At 27.5% G+C, this 15,352-nt stretch overlaps 1 protein-coding gene across 2 annotated transcripts in view; it reads right to left on the bottom strand.

Moving 5' to 3' along the window:
* The window catches only part of LOC112687049 (elongation of very long chain fatty acids protein 4-like), a 32,412-nt gene extending 17,845 nt beyond the window's left edge, over positions 1-14,567 (bottom strand). Inside the window, exons 1-6 of one of the 2 annotated variants that reach the window (XM_025559578.1) lie at positions 14,233-14,567; positions 11,029-11,216; positions 10,881-10,961; positions 10,340-10,639; positions 10,102-10,251; positions 2,734-2,957 (exon numbers count right to left, since the gene is read on the bottom strand). In XM_025559578.1, the coding sequence (XP_025415363.1) occupies positions 2,877-2,957; positions 10,102-10,251; positions 10,340-10,639; positions 10,881-10,961; positions 11,029-11,216; positions 14,233-14,299 (867 nt within the window). In that variant the 5' untranslated portion in view covers positions 14,300-14,567 and the 3' untranslated portion in view covers positions 2,734-2,876. Of the gene's footprint in view, positions 1-2,733; positions 2,958-10,101; positions 10,252-10,339; positions 10,640-10,880; positions 10,962-11,028; positions 11,217-14,232 lie in introns of those variants that run through there. The other variant, XM_025559577.1, reaches the window with a different exon arrangement.
* Between the last annotated feature and the right edge of the window lie 785 nt (positions 14,568-15,352).

Genomic DNA, 15,352 nt, shown 5'->3' on the forward strand with positions numbered 1-15,352 from the left:
ATAAAATTACAAAAATTATACGGCACACCTGATTAATTTCGCGGCACACAAGTGTGCCGCGACACAGCGGTTGGGAATCCCTGGTTTATACCATTTATATGTGCGCATAGGCAGCGCGTGCGTGTAGAATATCCCTAAACCCTCACCTTATTAAATACGGTATAGGTATTGAATACTGATAACGGATAGTCAATATGTGCATGATGAAACGCATTATCTAAAATCTACGCAATGAAAATATAATAATATACACTAAACACCACACTCGTCGTCGTATAAAATTAGACATAATCTCCCTTGTATACAAATAATGGGAGAGTAATTGTCAGTGGTGTATTCGTAATTTTTTTCTAGGGTATACGCTTAGCACATAAGCTTTTATTGGTGGGAGGGGGGCTAAAACCTTTAAAAAAAATGTTCTACCTATCTAAACTCAAAATTACATAATATAATGGGGACGTGGGATATACCCCTCCCCAAACTTTTTTCCTAAGAGGTTGGGGGTGTACAAAAATTCAACATAAGTATTTTTGGGGGATTTGAAGTGGGCGCACGCCCCCTTAGTCCCCTTGGATCCACGCTATGGAAGTCTACATTTTAAACTTATCTTTAATTAAATCATAGGTATATATCATATATGAAACATAATATCTATGTTATTATTTATTTTCATGTAACCTAATGTTTTGTTATGTATAATAACATTTTAGTATTAATTTAAAATAATTTGCACAAACATACGACGAATAAATACTAAGTGACAAACTGACAACAATATAATAATTAACTATCAAACTCTATCCAAAAACATCGTAGACAGATCAGTTAATATTGTGATAAATTTATATCCATACACCGGTATTAAACACATAAAAATAGGTTGCAGTTAGCTGGAAACACGCGGCCACCGTGCCGCTCAATACGTATTGGCTGTGAATAATTAAAATTGTTAATTACTCTACTTAAAAGCAATATTTTTTTAAAATATTTTCTTATTGCATGGTGAAAATATGAGAAGAACCACTATTCCAGATTTCAAGTTCGTACATTGTGTAGTTTTTGAGTTACAGCGATCAGTGACTAGTGGTATTTGGATGTATTAAGATATATGAAAAACTTAATAACATGATAATATTTACTATTGATCATCGAACACAATAAGAGTATAGGTATTAAAATATGTGAACTATAGCCACAACTAGCTTCCCTAAACGGCATTGCATTTAAGCTTTTTATACCCACGCGTGCAATAAGACTATTATGTATTTTTTCTTTCAACAATTATTATTAAGGAACGGATTTAAATGCAAATGCATATGTGTATTGGATTAAGTTTTTTTAAATCTGATGAGAATTGTCCCCGATTTAGACCATTATTATAGAAATAACATTAATTTTATTTTGCATATTTCATGCATATTTGTAGTTTTATAGTGTACATTTTTATTTATAATACATATATTTGTTTTACCTTATATTTTCACGTTCACAGCTACAAAATATAGATAAAATGAAGACCGGTCGTTATAGCCAAAAATAAAATGACATACTCGTATGCATCATATGAGTTAACACAAATTATATTAGTATAGATAAATTCATATGATTGTGTTGAACACTTGAAGTTAACGGAATTGCGGAAACCAATCAGTCAGTGCGAATATTTTTACGTATGAAACTGTTGCAGCATTTGTGTTTAGTGATTTTATTTTTTATTATACGTTCGTATATTATACTGAAATCATTTTTCGCTTATAATATTAATTGAACATTTAAAGGTTTTGAATCATTTAACCGATTTGCATACCTACCGGGTAATCAATTGGATACCAAACAAAATAGTATGTCTATTGTCATCTGTTGTCAAAAAACATTGTCTATATAGAACAGCGATTCTTAACCTGTAGTCCACGGCCCTCTAGGGGTCTACTAGGATTTTATTATATAATAGATAGATCGTATCTTTATACAATGTTCAAATACTTGTGTCTCAAGTATAATACCAATTATTGCATTAATACAATTTCAATTTTAAGAATATTAAAAAAAAAAAAATTTAAAACTAAAATAATTAAATTTAAATTAACTGAAAAATTAAGTATTATAAAAATAATTATAAATATGTATGTTTTGTTATGTCTGCTATTGTAATTTATTGTATAAAATAATTATTAGAATTTTAGTTCTAATTTAGTTAATTAGAATTAGTTAATTAATTTTTAGTTCTTCTTTTTCATACCTACCGATGTGAAGTTAGAAACATAGAGTATACATCATTAAAAAAAAATATATTTGAAAAAAAATTGATAAGGGGGCCCGCAATTTCTAAAAATCTTTCATCAGAGATCCGTGATCTACAAAAGATTAAGAACCGCTGATCTAGAAATAAGCTACTGTATATTATTTCTATAACTCGACAAAATGATTTATACATTTATTATTTTTAAATACTCGTAATCTACTTGCTAAATTAGAAAGTTGATTTAATTTTTTTTTTATGGCTTTTTTTGTGGTTTTTACATAATTTAAATTTAATTTTAACACTTTTCTGCGTTATTTATATTCCTAATACCTTGTTAGTATTTGATTTTTTTTAACAAAAAATACATCATTTAAATAATCGTGAGCGGGAATATAACAATTATTAATACCAAAGAAGAAAACTAAGAAGAGTTTTACGAAAATTATACAAAATTACATAGTTTATATAATATATTAATAGCATACATTTTATTTTAGATTAAGGTATAAAATACATAAATATGATGAATAAGGACAAATTATTTTCAGTTCTTACGCATTTTTGTATATGCTTTTTGAGAAAAGTTAATTAAATTTCATAAATACGTATAACTACAACAATTATTTTTAGGATACTAATGATTTTTTTTCGACATGCATACACTATTTTCTGTATACTCGTATTTTCTGCTGACATTGGAATTATTGTTTGTGCCCTAAAACAAACAGGCATGTTAAATTTAAAAACAAACATTACATGTTATAGTAGTAAATAAGATCATATTACAGTGGCGTATCCATAGGGGGGGGGTCAGGACTCCCCCATGAACCTGAGTTGGTAAATTAACTTTTACATGAAACATGGTTATTTCTTTAACATTTATATATTTTAGAATTTTGACTTGGAAATCATATTAATAGTATGTATAAACACTATAAACGTATTATACACACGCTGCACACACACACACTCACACACACACAAGTCATAATATTATGATCATATTTAGATACTTTACTACTACTTTGATAATTTTTGCTTGTGAACATATTATTAACACAGATATCTATATTATACTAGATGACGAACTTCCGATATCACTTGAAGCACGCATTGATTATGTTCTCATTTGTCCGCCATGTTTTGGGTTGGCAAAATATTGTATCAACACTATTCCCCACACCTCACAATATTAATTATACACTATTTAGTAACTAATATTTATTAAACATGCCTGTTTCTTATGTTGCATACGGTTGTTCGAATCGCTTTAAAAGTAATTCCTCAATTCACTTTTTTCGGTACGTATGAAGTATAGATAATATGATTTAAAAACACCGCAACATTTACATTTTTAATTGTAACGTATATTTTGTACACTCTCTGTATCTGTATATTCTCAATTAGCTGAAACATTCCAGCCTCATTCGTGCACCGATCCCGAAAACGATACAATTATTGAAATTCAACAATTTCTATCAGCTTCGCTACCTATGTCGCTACCTGCAAAACCCATCTTTCCTGGTGAAATGCAGTATATAATTAAAAAATTACCTCCCGGCAAGGCGCCTGGAAATGACCACATTACAAACAAAATTCTGAAAAATCTGTCTCTCAAAACTATATCATTGCTCACCCACATATATAATTCTATGCTAAGATTTTCCCACTTCTCTAAAATCTGGAAATTTGCAGTTATTATACTTGTACACAAACCAAATAAACCTAACACTTATCTTCGTCATACCGTCCCATAAGTTTACTTCCAGTCCTTGGTAAACTTTTCGAAAAGGCCCTCCTGAAAAGATTACGTCCCATCCTTCAAAACAACCATATCATACCGAATAATTAGTTTGGTTTTTGAAACAGGCACTCAACAATCCATCAAGTTCATCGTCTTACTGATGAAATATCAACTGCTCTCGAAAATAAAGAATACTGTTTTGGACTTTTTTTAGATATTGCTCAAGCATTCGATAAAGTCTGGCACGATGGCTTACTATACAAATTAAAACTTTTCATGCCAGCTCCCTACTATCTTATTATCAAATCTTACCTACAAAATCGTTCGTTTGTCGTATGACAGGGGAACGATATTTCATCTACACACTCAATATATGCTAGAGTTCCACAGAGTAGTGATCTATCCCCTGATCTATGTAATGTATTCACAGCAGACATCCCTCAATCTAGTAACACCCTTCTAGCAACATACGCTGATGACATAGCTATTCTTTCCTCCAGTCCAAATCCTATTTTAGCTTCAGCTGAACTCCAGGATCATGCAAATAAAATTGAAGAATGGGCCAAAAAATGGAAAATAAAAATTAATACGGAAAAGTCTGTACAAATTACATTTACGTTAAAACATTCTCCCTGTGAGTGCCCTCAATTAATTATGAACAACGCTCCCATCCCTGTCCAAACCAAAATTAAGTACTTAGGCATAACGCTTGATAAAAGACTAACTTGGAGCCCCCACTAAAAAGAAAATCATCGAACAACAGACTTCACCTCTTCCGACCACTCCTAAACTCCAAAATAACACTCCAAAACAAACTTATTACATATAAGTCAATCATAAGACCAATCTGGTCTTATGGAATAGCAGTCTGGGGTCCAGCAAATCCCTCGAACATCAGGCCAATTCAGGCTTTTCAATCAATTGCGCTAAGGTTAGTAACCAAACTTGGAAAACAAACCCTACTACAGTATATCAGTACATAAACATTTATTTTATATATTTTAATTAATATATATATATATATATAATAGTTAAAACTAAATATAGTAAGTATAGTGATATGGTTTTGTGTATTTAAATAAGTCATTTTATTTATTGTATACTCATTGATTACGAGTATAATATAATCAATATATATTATATACATTATGTAAACAATCAATAGTGAAATTTTAAATTAATATTCTCAATTCTATAATGAAATTAAATTTTGATTAAACGTAATGAAAAATGTTTAATTTAATAATTTAGTGTGTTCAACTATTTTATATAGTGTAAAGTAATATTGTTTTGCCAACCGAAAACATGGCGGACGTATGATAATCTTGCGTCCCCGGGCTTCACTTCTCTCAATGGAAAACATCGGTAGTTCGTATCTAGTATAATATAGATATCTGTGATTATTAAGGTTTTCTACAACGATTGATTATAAATCGGTCGTCTGGTCCTGATAACTGAGATAAAAACGATATCATTGTCTGTATTCAAAGTTTATTTTGGGTATACCTATTGCATTCGCGGCTCGCCGATCATTTAACACAAGCACCTTATTGTGTAAAACTAATAGTTGTTAGTTAATAGTTGGTCGTTGCCCGTTGGTGTCTCCCTGTTTTACTTACTACTTGTTTATTCGTTTATATTTGATATTTGTATTCCATTATATTTATTTTATTTTAATTTGACATCATTCTAAGACATCTAAACATTCCATTATGGTAAAATATTTTTAAAATTTAATTTTTAGTATAACTAAGTGATTGGACGGAAAATATTCTAATATCTAATATTTATGTTCATATATTAGTTCCTAGCAGTGGCGTAACGATAGGGTGGCATGACGGGCAATGGGCCACGGGCCCACGACTCTAGAGGGCCCTTCAAGAAAAAAATAATACATTCAAAAACAAATCATCATAATAGTGAAATTTATAAATACGATTCTGTTTAAAAATATATGTATATTTTTGTAAAATAAAATAAATTTAATAACTGATCACGATTATGTTTATAAATTATTTTATTTACCAGTCCGTCGACATTGTTGATATTAATATTATTATACATTTAATGATATTGTTATTTGTAAAATGGAAATAACAATGAAGCGTATCGCAATCGCTTGTCTTTGAAACCGAACGTAACATTTATATTTAGATACTAGATCAGATTAGAACTATTCTAGGAAAAAGTGACCGTCGTTTTGTCGTTGTTACTTGATGTTCTTTTAATTTATATTTTATTTTGTTATTAGTCAATGACGTGTCGTTTGGGCTGGTCGTTATGAATCAGTTTTTGCGCTTAAAATTAGATTTGTTGAAATTCAAAAAGCTTTAACAAAAGTTATACTTTGCAACTCTAAGTTAGATGAGCGAAATGAAGCAGATGGGATTAAAAAATAAATTGAAAATCATAATTTTATTTGCACTTTAGTTTTTCAATGTAAAATTTTACAAATTATAAACCTAACTTCTAAAATTCTCCAGTCAAAGTCATTTGATTTAGATAATGCATCTAATTTATTAAAAAACTGTTATGAACAATTAAAAGAATATAGATGTAATTTTAATGATCTCTTGGAAGAAGCAAGTATAGTTGCTAAAAGTTGGTCTATCTCTACAGAGTTTCAAAACAAACGTCGTAAAGTAGTAAAAAGATATTTCGATGAACTATGTACTGATATGCGTTTAACTTGTTCAGAAAGCTTATTTCGTGTAACTATTTTTAATAGAACGTTGGATATATTAATAAATCAAATAAGTAAACGTTTTTCAAGTTTTCATGAATTAATGCTAAATTTCACATGTTTACAACCATCTTTTCTCACATCAGCAACAGCTTTAGAGCTTTTAAATGAAGCTACAAAGTTGGTAAACAAATATGATAAAGGCATATCAAAAACATTTACAAGTGAAATTTTAGCTGTAAGATCAACTCTTAAAAATCAAATAAATCAACTTAATTCAACTAGAGATCTTGCTCAACTTTTAATGGTGAAAAATCATTCTTTAACAGCCAGTTTCCTAGAAGTATGTACTACTCTTTTATTATTTTTGACAATTCCTGTTACATGTGCAAGCGCGGAACGGTCATTTTGGAAACTAAAAATTATTAAAAGATATTTAAAGAGTAAAATGATACAAGATCGTTTAAGTGGCCTGGCATTAATTTCAATCGAATAAGAAACAGCCCGAGAAGTTGACTTTGAAGATTTAATCGATATGTTTGCCGAAGCAAAAGCAAGAAATTTTGAATATTTAAATTTTGTATTGCTTTGTATATATTTTTTAAACCAAAAAATGTTTAGTAAAATTTTACTATAAAAATAATATTACACTAAACATGTTTTTTATTGTTTGTAGCCTTAAAGGGTAGAATTGTATAGGTGGTTAGTTTTTGAAGGATATTCCTCATATATCGTTCTTCCAAATTTATAAAACTAAGGGCCCGATTGGATTATTTTGCCACGGGCATTAAAAGTTCTGGTTACGCCACGGGTTCCTAGATCCTAAATCCGTATTATTATTATTATTTATTATTATAAGTAAATTATCTAACGAATAAGCAGACTAGAAAAATTAATTATATTTTTTTTTTACCTGAGTCAAAAAAACTAATGTCAACCATAATTAAAAATACAGATATCAATATAAATAGTAGTTAAAATGATAGTGATAAGATTAAATATACATACATTTGCTGAACCCCCCCCCCCCAATAATAAGTTCTTTGCTACACCACTGTCATATTAGATTACATTATAATATTATAATAATAATTGTTACACAGCGAAATTTTTAGCAGTAGTACATTTATTTACAGTTGAAAAAAATTGAAGATGCTTTTATTTATATAATTAGTAGATTCGAAATTACATTGACTTTGTATCATTATATCAATAAATATATATATATATATATATATATCATTGAAATTATAAACTATTAAATGATTAATACTAATAAATAAATAAATAGTTTATATATATATATATATATATATATATATATATATATATATACTTGTAGTAATAAATGATTAAATAAATGAAAGTTTATGTTCGAATATTATTTTATTTGTAGAGTAAAATCGATTTCGAATTAAAAATTCATCGTCATGGCATATACAAAGTCAATAAGATCGGCACTAAATAAAAAAAATAGTCAGGATTCTATTTTTTCAAATTCAGTTGCGATTTTATTGACTTTGTATGTACACTGACTATGAATTTTTAATTCATTAAAATAAATAAAGTTCAAAAGTTATAAATAATTTTCCACCTACGAAGGTACAGAGAAATAGAACATTAATTTATATAATATGATTGTAAATAACTCTTCATTAGTATTAATATTAATAATATAATAATATAATTTTATTAATTAATAAATAAATTAATTAATAAATTAATTAATTAATAAATTAATTAATTAATTTATTAATTAATAAAGGTATTAATTCATACCTTATATGTATTTTTTTTAATATTATAAAATCACTTATTTTTTAGAAAAATTTAACCCCTAGCGCCATCAACCACACACATAATATGAAAATACACCACTATCTACATACTCGTATATATATACATATATATGTATTAGAGAGGTCCTTAATTTTTATCAATGAATATTTCTTGCTAGGTTATATTCAACCCGCAATTTTATTTGATATCATATAAAAGTAATTTAGGTAGAATTTGATGATGATGACTTACCCTCTTTCCGTACCTCAAGAAGATTGAAAAGTCCATTTTTTTATGAAAAACGCAAAATTAATTTTTTACTTATTTGGTGAACATTTTGCCTTTAAATTGTTTTAATTAATTTAATAAACGGTTGAAGGTAGATTTATGAGTTTTTTTTTTATAAATTATTTTAAATTTAATTTTATAGAATTATCTCATTCATAAATAATCTTTTGATTGATAGTTTTATTGTTACAATCGAATTCATTAAATTATATAATAAAACGTAATAAAATGTAATTTAATGTAATAAAACCTATTTCAATGAAATATGTACAACTTTTTTTTCTTTAGAATTATAAAAGAAATAACTCTTGCAATTATTAAACAATATAAAATAAGCCAATGAAATAAAAATTCATATTTTTTTTTTTAATTTCACTGTTATACTCGGAATATGTATTACGGTATTCTTGTAAAACCTATTAATTTCATAAATTATTAGAAACCTATTTATAATTCAAAAATTTATTGAATCTAAGTAAAAAATTTTTACTCGTTAGGTACATTGTTCTGATTTTCATTTTTTTACATTTTTGATTATATTCTTTGATCGAATTAACGCCCCTATCTGCTGTATAATAATAAGTATAATTTCTTTAGCTTGTTTGAACTTTTCTATATCGTGTCATAGATTTAGGGTTTTCCGTAAAAAATTATCAAAAATTTAAAATCATTCAAATACTTTCCATGATTTATTTGTCAATTGGAAGATTTTTTTAAAAAAATTTGATAAATCATTGGAGTTCAAATTACATTTTTTTTTTTTTGATTCTTCATTTTAATTTTCGTTATCTATATTGTTAATATTTTGTTCTTTTCCGTCTAAAATTTCGTTTGCCATTTGATGTTTTATTCCATTATCATAACAGTTGTTAAATATAGGAAACACAAAATTTTCTTGATTTTGTAACTTGGTTTACGATAAGAAAATTAACCATAAAATACTATGATTACTACAAAAAACATTTTTGAAGTATTAAATGCTAAATATAACATGAATTACGAAATTAAGAGGAATATTGTAAGATTAATAGTTATTGACAATATTTCTTTATTTTATAAAATTAATGTACATTTTCATCTTATTTATTAAATTTCATGAGTAAAACTCAAAAAATCAGAATTATACACTCGTCAGTAATTTTTTAAACCTCTTAAATCACGAAAAAATATTACATCACTAAATTCTGCCTAAATTACTTTTATATTATATCAAATAAAATAAGGGGAGGGAGGTTATGATTCAAGAAAATAAAAATTAATATTAATGCCCTCTCCTGTAAGTCAGGATAACCCTAATATACATAATATATATAAATAAACCTATAACAATTAATTTAAAAAAAATAAATATTATATCGATGTTACCTTTTGAACATAAGCTTTCACATAAAAGTTCCCAAATAATCCAATAAATGAAATCATGTAAATCACCAATAAATATTGCATCCAAATGGGAAATTTGCATCCAGATTTAATTCCATGGATACCCAAAAATAGAGCAGTAGTAAATTGAATCTATATTAAGGGTAATTAAATAGCTATTAAATTATCTAAAATTGAATAATTTAAATACAAATGAAAATTAATCAACATTTTTACAAACCAATTGTATTATGGTCAAGTACTTTTTCCACCATAAATACTTTTCAATCTTTAGACCCAAGGCACTCAAGGCATAATACGAATACATAAGCACGTGTATAAAACTGTTAACCATTGCCGGTAAAAACGTTGAACCACTAGGAACCCATTTTACTGCCATCCACCACAAAGAGAACATAGTAGAATGATGATAAACGTGTAGGAAAGTAAGTTGTTTATCTTTTTTTCTAAGAATGAAGAATATCGTATCGCAAAACTCTAAGAGTTTCGAAAAATAGTACCACCAAACTGCTTTCAATAACTAAAGTATAAAATATAAAAAAATATTATAAAACATTAAATTATTAAATTTTCTAGAAGAATATTTGAAAAATGCAAAAATAACAATTTTTTTGTATTTATATATTATTCATACATATGTACATTCGTGTTTATACTGTTTCTATAGTATTCAAAATACAAAAAAAAGAAAATTGAAAAATAATTACGCGTAAATACTATACAAAAAGCTATAAATGTGTTTATTTTTAGAACTAAATTACCCTTAATTCGTCGTTATTATTAATAAATGTAAGTGGTTGACAAACATAACTATAACGCAAAAGACTAGACGCCACTAGTAGCTGAAAATGAAATGTCATAATTTTAATTTGGTACAGTAATTTCAAAAGGTAAAATTATTCGGCATACTTCAATAGCTATATATAAATTCAACAGAGTCATAAAAACATTGTACTGTATTAAAATAAATGTTAGCTTAAACGGTTTTCGATTTTTCATGTATCTCGGGCCCAGACCAACGATTATAAAATAAATTACTGTGTAGATTATTGTGGGTGCAGGTGAATCAATCATCAACCAACCTTTTGTTCGATCGTCTGCAACAAGAAATAGAAGGTTTCGTTTATACTTTTATAAGTATTATAACATACATATTAATCTAGATATTATTTTTAATTGGATTTAACTCGACAAGATCAAATTAAATGTAAATTAATATACATATATAAATTGTATACATGTATTTTGCGAGAGTGCATACATAATCTGCACTTCTGCAACTATACCAAACATTATTATTCAATATATATTTTTCATGACTTTTTTTTCTGTTGATTAAAATATGAAAAATAAATTAAATATAAAACGGATTTTAAGTCAATAAATATCCTATTTTTTTATAGTGTGGCCCAGTATGCTTTTTCGATAGAAATCTTTTCGTAAATATTAATTTTTTTATTATTAAACACGAAACCTAGGGCTGTCGATTTAAAAACACAAGAGACCATACTTCGTTCAACTTTATAACAAACAAACGTTCCAAAATTATTTCCCCAGCTTCTCCAACCTATTGAGCAATTCACACAAACAGACATTCTGACTTCCTTGCTTTATTTCCCTCCAACCTATCAAATATAAACATCACGATACATAAACATAAACGATCTAGCGATAAACCACACATCAGTTACTCTCAAAACTCAACCCAATATAGACATTAATCCAATCGTCAAAAAGAAAACGTATCTGAATAAGTTTCCTAATATATTAACCACTAACTCATCTCTTAATATAAAATTAAAAATTGACGGTATTGATAATACCATAAACACCCCAACAAAAAACATTCAAAACACCATTCAAATATCTACCACCACTTATAAATTTCAAGAATGTCTAAACAAAAATACTACTGCCAAAATAAAAAGGCTCATTCTGTTAAAATAATAATTATAATAATAATTCTGTTAAATAATTTCAACATCAGTCACGGAACACCTGGCAACAGAATCACTATCCAGTCGACAAGGAATGTTACATTTATTACACTAACAAATTTAAATATTTTCTTAAGAAGTACAAAAATCACTTATACACCATCTATCTTCAATCTTTATCTCTCTCAAATGGTTCTCTATGTAAATAACACAAAATCACTTTTAAAACACTTAACAGTCATTCCCTCTCTTCGGCACTAAAGTAACAGTCTCGCCACCACTCCTCAAGAAATATCTGATCTTTTGGTCAACCACTTTGCCAGCATAATCAAATTTCATCACATCTCACCAGAAGCTCTTCGCCTACTTCAAGTGGAACAATTAATTTCATCATAACTACCAAGGGCATTGCCAGCATCACCTACTTCACCCAGAGATGTTCTCTCGGTTATGAAAAAACTAAAGAAAAATAAATCACCAAGCCATCATCACATAAACAACTTAATAGTTAAAATCTACCACCAAAAACCATTATCCTCCTCACCAGGGTTACCTTATCCGTTAATTTTTGGTTCAGTTCTATAATTTGTTTTTGAACTTTATTTGTGATAAACATTAAATCAAGCTATGTTTAACAAACGGTTTTAGATTGTATCGTTATAAACTAAATGGTTCACCTAACATTTTAATAGAAAAACATTAAAATTGTTTATGTTTTTTGAAATTTTTGCTAAAAAACCATAAAAAAAAATTAATGTTCTTGAATAATAGACCTAATAAACGTTGTTAATTTATTCGTTCTTGTAAATTTAATTAGAAGAATGTTTTGTAATATTACGTTCTTCAACATTTAATCAAAATAACTTATCGAAATAATACGTTCTTGAACATTTAATCAGTAGACGTTTTACAGTCATATGTTCTCGAATGCTTTAAAGTTATACGTTCTTGAATAACGTTTCTATTTCTTGAACGTTCTGAAAATGAACACAATTTTGAAGATGACCAAGTTCGCATAGACAAAGAAAACAGTAACAATGTTTCTGAATTTTCTGATGAAGATATAATATAATAAATGAACAAGGAAATAAAAATAATCAGTAGACATTGTCTTTAATCTTCAACGATTTGGGTGCAGCAGTCAATACATCAGAGATATTAAGTTGTATGTGATGTGATGTGCTGCTCATACTTAACAACTATCTATTCTAGATGTATTTAAAATAGAAAGTATAAAATCAACTATAAACAAATCACGGAGATTGGTGAAGAGATTATCAAAAAATTTGGAAGCTCTCAAGAATATGGATATACTACTATATTATTACACATAATAACTTATTACCTATATTATCATCATAATATTATATCCTCTTATATTGTCAAAAATAAATGATCGGCTATTGGATTTATTTTGGCTAAAGCTTCTTTAGTTCTACTATTGGGGTATATTTTTAATCCTAATCTTAGTTATTAGTAAAGATAGGACTAGATGTAATTCAAGTTTTAGATTTTGATGTTAAATTACTAATTACTCTTAATAATTTTAAATTCAAAATAGTTAAAAGATAATTTTGATTCATTACGTGATTTTCAAAATTTGAAGAACGGTTCAGTTTGTGTTGTTCTATTTGTTAAAAGTTTAAAGAACGTGTTAGCTTATTACGTTCTTCGTATAATTGTTTAAAGAACTTAATAAGTTATAACATTTTTCTTGTAATTTTTATAAGAACTTAATAAGTTATAACGTTTTTCTAGTAATTGTTCAAAAAACTTGATAGGTTATGGCGCTTTTCATATCAATTTTTTAAAGAATTTTTAAGATTTTAACGTTTTTCATGAATAATAAAGATATTTACCTGTTAAAATTAATTATTTAAGAGCATTTTTGGTTGGTATTAGTGTATTAGTTGGTTTTAGTGTATTTAAATCCGGACTCTAGTTATTATATTTCAACAACACTGCGTTTGTAAAATGTTGGTTTTTTTTTTTTTAATTAACTTTTACATTCTAATGTTAATTTTTTACAAATTATCAAACAACCTAATTATAGCTTACTATGAAACCTACATTCAATAGCAGCTACAAGTATAACTATAATCTTGAGCTTTAACTTTTGTACCTAACATTAATTTACATATAAAATGTATTATATATTATTAAGACATTTACTTACCTGAAATCGATAAAGACCATTGGTAAAATTCATTTATTTTTTCAGTAATTGGCAAAGTATAATTCATAATTGCAAATATGTTGACAAGATATAAATTAATTTAAATAGTATGTGTAATATAAACATACAATTTCTTAAATGTAAGTTGAGACTGAGAGTTGAATGTTGATTAGCATACACCGTATCTTAATATAATATTCTTAACTAAAAATCAGACAACATCAGCTAACTGAAATCCACTAAAAATATTTTAAGTCCATCCAAAATACTGAACTAAAGATGACTGTCGAATTGCAACTATTAAAATGGCCAATCGATTGTAGACATGTACAATATACCATCCTTGTGTTGTACATATATGCTCATTTCCCACTCGTTTGGTTTGTACGCACATAGAAAACATACATGGACGTAGCTAATATTTGAATCAGGGGGGGGGGGGCAAAAACATAACGCGAGTAGTGTTAAACTCGTAATTCAAATAATCTACAGAAAGACCATTGGATAAAACATAAAACATCAAAACGATTACACGTGTAAATAACACTGGTTCACACTAAACTATTTTTAGACTTATATCTTATTTAATTTTTGATTTTAATGTAAAACTTACACGTTTGGTATAAAAAAAAATATAATTCAGTTTGAGGCACAGCCCCCCCCCCCCCCGGTCAGGTATCCCCTTGCCCCATCTACGCTACGCCATTGAAAACATATTACTAACAAGAGCGTCCATCATCAAACATCTAAGGAGGACACATGTGATCGAAGCCTCTCTACCTCTCGACCATTGTTATAAATTGATTTATAATTAGTACATATGATATCCAGAATTTATTCTCCCATGGTAAAGTGTTGTTCATGAGAGATTAGATTAACCATTAAAATTAATTTAATATAACGTAATAATTATAATTTATTATGTACAAATGTATAATAGACACGAAAAAACCTGGGGGCCATGTCGCCTCTTTCTTACTAGCACAAGTTATTTCATAAATCAATCAACTGTTTGACCAAATAGTTTTCACTATCTAGGCCAATGTATGTATATAACAATTGAAATATAAAAGTCATTCACGAAAGTAATATAATATTTTACAACTGTAATTTCATTTTT

Source organism: Sipha flava, unplaced genomic scaffold (genome assembly GCF_003268045.1).
Source record: "Sipha flava isolate LNK unplaced genomic scaffold, YSA_version1 32_pilon_pilon, whole genome shotgun sequence".
Lineage (NCBI taxonomy): Eukaryota > Metazoa > Arthropoda > Insecta > Hemiptera > Aphididae > Sipha > Sipha flava.